The 7317-nt window shown below is 35.3% G+C and overlaps 1 protein-coding gene across 1 annotated transcript in view; it reads left to right on the top strand.

Moving 5' to 3' along the window:
• The window catches only part of LOC106875451 (stabilizer of axonemal microtubules 2), a 26240-nt gene extending 18944 nt beyond the window's left edge, over window positions 1-7296 (top strand). The window contains exons 3-5 of the mRNA XM_014923602.2: window positions 2163-2275; window positions 4824-4910; window positions 5850-7296. Coding sequence (XP_014779088.1) covers window positions 2163-2275; window positions 4824-4910; window positions 5850-6808 — 1159 coding nt within the window. The 3' untranslated portion in view covers window positions 6809-7296. The remainder of the gene's footprint in view (window positions 1-2162; window positions 2276-4823; window positions 4911-5849) is intronic.
• Window positions 7297-7317: the final 21 nt, after the last annotated feature.

The following is a 7317-nucleotide window of genomic DNA, read 5'->3' as shown; positions in this document are numbered from 1 at the left end:
ATATATATATATATATATATATATATATATACATACATATATATACGTATATATATATATATATAATTATATATATACATATTCATATATACATACTTATACATACATTTATATACATATATATATATTTGTACATATATACACACACATATATATGTATGTGTACGTATAGATGTATCTATACATACTTATACATTTATATGCATATATATATATATACACATTTATATGCATATATATGCATATATATATATATATATGCATATATATATATATATATATATATATATATATATATATAAGGTGTTAGGAAGGGCATCCAGCTGTTGAAACTCTGCCAAATCAGATTGGAGCCTGCTGTAGCCATCTGGTTTGCCAGTCCTCAGTCAAATCGTCCAACCCATGCTAGCATGGAAAGCGGACGTTAAATGATGATGATGATATATGTACATATATACACACTCACATATATATGTATGTATATGTATAAACATATACAGGGGTTGGACAAAATAATAGAAACACCTAGCATCATAGCATCATAATCTTTTGAAATATCTATAAAACCATCAAAAGCTTCTTTATTTTTGTTTTTTGATTTATTATTAGTGTTGCTTAATATGTTTTGCTAAAATTGCTGTTTCTTTTCAGATATCATCAGAAAAAAGTAATTAAAATTCATTAAAATGACAGATCTATCAGACTTTCAAACAGGTCAAATTGTTGGTGCTCGTATAAACAACCAAAATGTTTGATGTATCAAGAAGTACTGTCTCAAAAGTAATGACAGCCTGTGTGAATTAGTACATTATCATCCTGAAAGATTGCATTTCCCTCCGGAAACAGTTCCATAACTGAATTTGATCAGATAAAATACTTAAATAGCCTTGACCATTAATTCTGCCATGAAGAGAAACCATTGGGCCGGTGGATTTCCAAGATATAGCCCCCCAGATCATCACAGATCCTCCTCCATCTTTAACAGTTGGAAGAAGGCAGTTTGGGTCAAATGCTTCTTTTGGCTGTCTCCACATGTATACTCGGCTGGTGGTCAGAAATAAGGTAAAGGATGACTTCCACTGCTCTAGGGACCAATTCTGTAGGTTTTTACTCCACTCTAAATGCTTTGCAATGTTTGTTTTTGAAAGTAGGGGTTTTCTGATTGCAACCCTCCCATGAAATCCGGCTTTGTGCAGCTCCCAGCGAAGAGTTTTTGTGAAAACTGGGTTCTCAAGGTTGTCATTAAGCTCTGCAGTAATTTTGGGAGGTGTACTTTTGTGATCCTTTCTAACAATTCATGTATGAATCTGATGGTCCCTATCTGAGAGTTTTGGTTTTCTTCCTGAGTTTTGTTTCGACGATGAGGTTTTTTCCTCTTTCTCAAAGGCTGTCATTACTTTTGAGACAGTACTTCTTGATAGACCAAGCATTTCGGCTGTTTTTGTTACGCTAGTGCTTGCCATAGAAACACCACCAATTTGACCTCTTTGAAACAACCCCAGGACTTTTTACCCAGTAGTTTTTTTAAGCCTGTTACTTATTCTGTTGGTTTCTTTTGCCGAATTGATAAGTTACAGGGATGTAAACACACCAACACTAGTTGTCAAGTGGTGGTGGAGGACAAACACAGACACAAAGATACACACACACACACACACACACACACACACACACACACACATATGGTTGAGAAGTTTGATTTGCCAATCATATGGTCTTGGGTTCAGTTCCATTGCATGGAACCTTGGGCAAATATCTTCTACTATCACCCCACAAGGCCAACTAAAGCCTTGTGAGTGGACTTGGTAGGCAAAAACTAAAAGAAGCATATTGTGTGTGTGTGTGTGTGACTGTTTTATTTGTGCCCCATCACTGCTTGGCAACTGATTTTGGTTTGTTTACATCCCCATAACTTAGCAGTTTGGCAAAAGAGACAAACAGGCTTAAAAAAATAAGCACAGAGGTGAATTTGTTTGACTAACCCCTTCAAGATGGTTCCCAGCATAGTTGAAGTTCAATGATTGAAGCAAATAAATGTTTAGAAAACAGAAAATATTTTGTGATTTTTATTTGTTTTAAATAGATAGAGGAAAGTATAAAGCGAGAGAGAAGTGTTTAAAATGTGCAAGTTCAGTTATGATGTTTGTGATTATTTCTTGTAGAGAAGATTTTCAACCTTATCTGATTGAAAAGAAATGGGTTCGACCTCAAGAGATTTGGCAGAAGCCACCAGGAACAATTGACAATCTTACTTCATACAATATAAATTATACAGGTAGAGAGAATAATTAACATTTAATTTTGATTACTCATGGTTATGTTTTATCTTTTAGGAGATTATGAATAGTATTTCATTAGCCCCTACCAACAATTATTTGTATATAATTAAATGTTTACATAACTTTACAGAAACTTGTTTTGTGTCAAATCAACTTGCTAAATTGCCAAACGCAAAAGATGTATGGTTCTCAAATGTTCTGCTCATGTGTATCAAATACGATAGCTGTGAGGGTTAAGGTGCTGGATTGCTGATCAAAAGGTCATCAGTTTAAACTTTTATTACAACAACAGCAATTGTATTATATCCATAGACTCAGTCTGCCTGGTTGACAATGGGTTCTGCAATAATATTTAGTATAATCGTTCATGAATTTGTGTTGCAAAATTCCAGATGTGAAACCATGTGTTGAAACAGATATTGTTATATTATGGGGGAATGGACTAAGTAGGAGGATACACATGGATGGAAAAGGTCACTGACGAAGTCACAGTTGTGTGACAAAAGATTTCCAGACAATAAACATAAGATAAAGTAAGAACAATGATAAACAAACAAATATATAGTGCTTGTGTTTATTTTGCAAGGAAAAAAAAATGACCATCTTGAAATATAACAATAAATTTAGTATAATATTTGTGATTAAGTGGTTTAGAAGCAAGAATGGTATTTAACTATAAAAAATAAATTACTCTGATTACAAACTTGCAAGTTTTCAAATCCATCCAGACCATACTTCCTTGGGAAAATGGAGGCTCAGTATGGCAAGCAAATGAAATATTTGTCCTTTCTTCCTAATACAATGTAGTGTACCTGTTTAGAATATTAATTAACAGCTACCTGACATGAGCCTTTGTATTCATCAATGACACAATGAGATAATTCTTTCTACTATAGATGCAGGGCCTGAAATTTTGTGGGAGGGGTCATATCAATTACATCAACCCCAATGCTCAATGGTGCTTATTTTATTGATCCCAAAAGGATTAAAGGTAAAATCGACCTTGGCAGAATTTGGATTGTAAAATTGTTTTGCTGTGAATATATTGTTATTATTTGTGGAGGTGCAATGGCCCAGTGATTAGGGCAGCGGACTCGTGGTTATAGGATCGCGGTTTCGATTCCCAGACCGGGCGTTGTGAGTGTTTATTGAGCGAAAAAACACCTAAAGCTCCACGAGGCTCCGGCAGGGGATGGTGGCGAACCCTGCTGTACTCGTTCACCACAACTTTCTCTCACTCTTACTTCCTGTTTCTGTTGTGCCTGTAATTCAAAGGGTCAGCCTTGTCACACTGTGTCACGCTGAATATCCCCGAGAACTACGTTAAGGGAAACACGTGTCTGTGGAGTGCTCAACCACTTGCACGTTAATTTCACGAGCAGGCTGTTCCGTTGATCGGATCAACTGGAACCCTCGACGTCGTAAGCGACGGAGTGCCATCAGCATTGTTATTATTTACTATGGCTGGTTTTCAACCCAGACTGCGGCAACAAAGTCCACCCACTAAACTTCTCAGTCCATCATCACTGCATCAAGGTCCTGGAGACATTCCAGGCCAGCGTCTGCAATGAAATTGCTAATGTAAGTCTGATGATGTTTTCCTTTTCTTATGTCACCACGAAGTGGGTTCCACGTGACTTTTTGGATGCTTCCAGTTCGGGGTGATGCATGCAGTGACCAGATAGTTGCAGCTGCCTTTGCCTGATCTTCTCACTAACTTTCACAGAATGGTATTCCTTGAACACATTCAAAATAATAGACGTTCTTTTACAAACCTCCATGTTTTGACTTCTTTTTTTTTTTTTTTTTTTTTTGTTTGTAGTTTCCATAGCATTACTGTATTTTCTGGCATATAAGTCAACATAATATACAAACATATATCATAAACATTAAAACATCATCACTTTTCTTCCAAATTCTGCTGCAATTTTTTGTCTTCAAAAGTCATTATGGTGTATAGTTTGACTTACCATTTTTGACTGTAAATTTTGGTTTGAAAAATTCAACTTGTAAACCAGAAAATATGATAAACTGTTGCGAAAAATTTCCTGAAACAAATGCCATTAAGCATTTTGTCCAGAGTGCTAATGATCCTGCCAGGATACCAATTACAGAATAACAAATCATTGAACCTTTGGCATCTAAACCAATGCTCTGTTGCCTCAGTCAGCCGTCACTCTGATCAGTATTTAGATAAGTCTCTTGATTACACCTGTAATGGTTTGTGGCCTAGTAGTTAAGATATTGCACTCATGATTGTGAAATTGTGGTTTCAATTCCTGGACTGGACAGTATGTTGTGTAGTTGAGCAAAACACTTCATCTCACATTGCTCCAGTCCACACAGCTGTAATGAATAATCCTGTGATGCACTGGCATTCCATTCAGGGAGAATGTTGTGATCTCTGTCACTTCTATGCTAAGGGAACTGGGGGAAGCAACCGTATGAGTCTTAGAACTGAAGACAGTCTCATCCAGGAGACTTACTTTACTTTTCTTTACTTGATTGCTCCTTCTTCAGCATGAACGTTTTCTTTTTATTCAGGAAGACAGTCAGCACCAGTTAAACCTATCCGACATGACAGATTAACTCTTAATGTCTGCAAATTTGGAGGTGAACCAACCTATAAAGGTAAGACACTGGTAGTGGTGGTGATAACGATGACAATGATGGTGGTAATGATGGTAGTGGTGGTGTTGGTAATGATGATGATAGTGATGATGATGGTAGTGGTGGTGTTGTTGATGATGATGATGATGATGAAGCATTACTCGTGGCTAATATGATGTTATATTGTCTTCTTTAGTCACATTTAGTCCTCTCCAGTCATGTTGTCAAATAGAGTCAAGTTCAATGGTTTCATAGAGGAACAGAAAGTTGTAGAGTTGTTTTGCTGTGAATATATTACTGCTCATAGAGTTTCACAGAATGGTATTACTTGAACGCATTTGAAATTATAGATGTTCTTTTACAAACCTCCATGGCTAACCTTTTTTTTCTTTTTTAGTAGTTTCCATAGCATTACTTATTTTCTGGTATACAAGTCAATGTAATATATAGTGAAGACTTGTAGTATAAACATTAAACCATTATTGCTTTCTTTCCAAATTCTGCTGCAATTTGCATGGAATTTTTGGTCCTCTAAAGTCACCTTTGTGTATAAGTTGATCTACCACTTTTGGCTGTAAATTTTTTTCTTTCTTTCTGCTTGTTATAAAACTTAAAAACTGATGATGTCATTCAATCAACGTATGGACGCTGGTTACACTCGTTCATAGTTTACGTTTAGATTTCTGAAATTTTGAATTCTTAATCACCTTTTGTTTTGAACTTGACAAAGACAGAGACGTACTGTCGAAATATTGTTCAACGAATAAAACATTTATACAATCAAATCGCACTCTTCGTGAAGAGTTACGTCAATCTTTTTTAAAATATAATAATAATAATAATGATAATGATGATGATGATGATGATGATGATGATGATGATATTAATAATAAATGATAGTAATAATGATAATAATAATCATGATGATGATGATATGTACACATTTTTTTTATTTTTTAGCTGATTACAAGAAGTGGGACAGCTATTCATCAAAAAAATATGGCCCAGTATACAGTTGGAGTCCACCAACACAGAAATTGGCTAATGAATCAACATTTACTCGAGATTTTAAATACAACTATGAACCACCAAGAAAAAGCATGAGACCAGAAATATTAAGCAAGACAGACCCACCATTGGAAGACAAAACTGGCTATCGTGAAGATTATGTTGCACATTCACTCCCACCAAAGGTTTTGAGAGAAAAACAGACCTATAATCTTCCAGCAGTTCCTCTTGACAGCTTAACAACTTCTAGGCATGATTATCAAGGCCAATCTGGTCCACGCACACTCAGCTACAAACCCAAACTTGCTCCTGTATGTGCACAAGAACCATTTCCAGACATGACAACATTCAGACATGATTTTCGTGAATGGCCAACAGAAAAGCGAAGCATTCACCAACCAAGTCAGTATGTAAAACCACCTGGGAAGGTGGAGCAAGATACTGTACATAAACTTACATACAAAGAGTTCCCTGTTCAGCGAACAACTAGTTTTCGACCTAAAACAAGCCACAGACCAGTAGGAAACATTGAGGGCAACACAAGCTACAATACGGACTTCAAACGATTTGATGTCCCTCCAGTGAGAATTAACAAAAAGGAGTCTTATGCACCACCTGAAGTACCATTCCAAGGAATTTCAACTCATCAAGCCCACTTCATTGAGCATCCAAGGACACAGACCAAAAGTTTCAAACCAACGAGTTTCCAAAGATCTGATGATGCTCCTTTAGATGATAACACAATGTACAGAAACGAGTACACACCTAAAGAAGTTCCTGTGTGTCCAATTATCTATCTTGACACTAACAAAAGCTTGTATAAGTTTGAAGGAAACTCTAACACAGGTCATCAGTTATATAAACCTTTGTCCTCACTGGAAAGTAATAGAGTACAACTTGTGGCAGCCTAAAAAATATATTTTCATCAGAAAATGTTAATAGTTTGAACACGGTTTACATCTTTGAGTGGAGGAAAAAGTTCAACTTTATTAAGTGAAATACTTAATAATTAAGAATTATCAAACATTAATATTGTTAAGTTGTTGTCCTGTGATCCTGTAGTTTAGTTTCAAACTAATATCTTCTCTATATACCATTCACTACACACTTTCTAATGGCAATATATTGTTAGCACAGTACACAAGTATGTTCAAATTGAGAAAGTGTCATCATAATACAAATAGAAAATATATTACAATGTATGTGAAGCATATTTCATAAATGAAATACTGTATTTGAATTTAGTCAGCATAAACCTCAAATATAGTGCTGCTGTTCATTATAATGTCACTACATCTTCTGTATTCACATATACACACACACACACATATATATATATATATATATATATATATATATATATATATATATACTGACCACTTTAAATCTTGCCAACTGAGAACAAAATACTTGTCTGACA

Source organism: Octopus bimaculoides, chromosome 15 (genome assembly GCF_001194135.2).
Source record: "Octopus bimaculoides isolate UCB-OBI-ISO-001 chromosome 15, ASM119413v2, whole genome shotgun sequence".
In the NCBI taxonomy this organism is placed as follows: domain Eukaryota; kingdom Metazoa; phylum Mollusca; class Cephalopoda; order Octopoda; family Octopodidae; genus Octopus; species Octopus bimaculoides.
The sequence above is the reverse complement of the archived record's forward strand: the minus strand, read 5'-3'. Positions and strand labels throughout refer to the sequence as shown.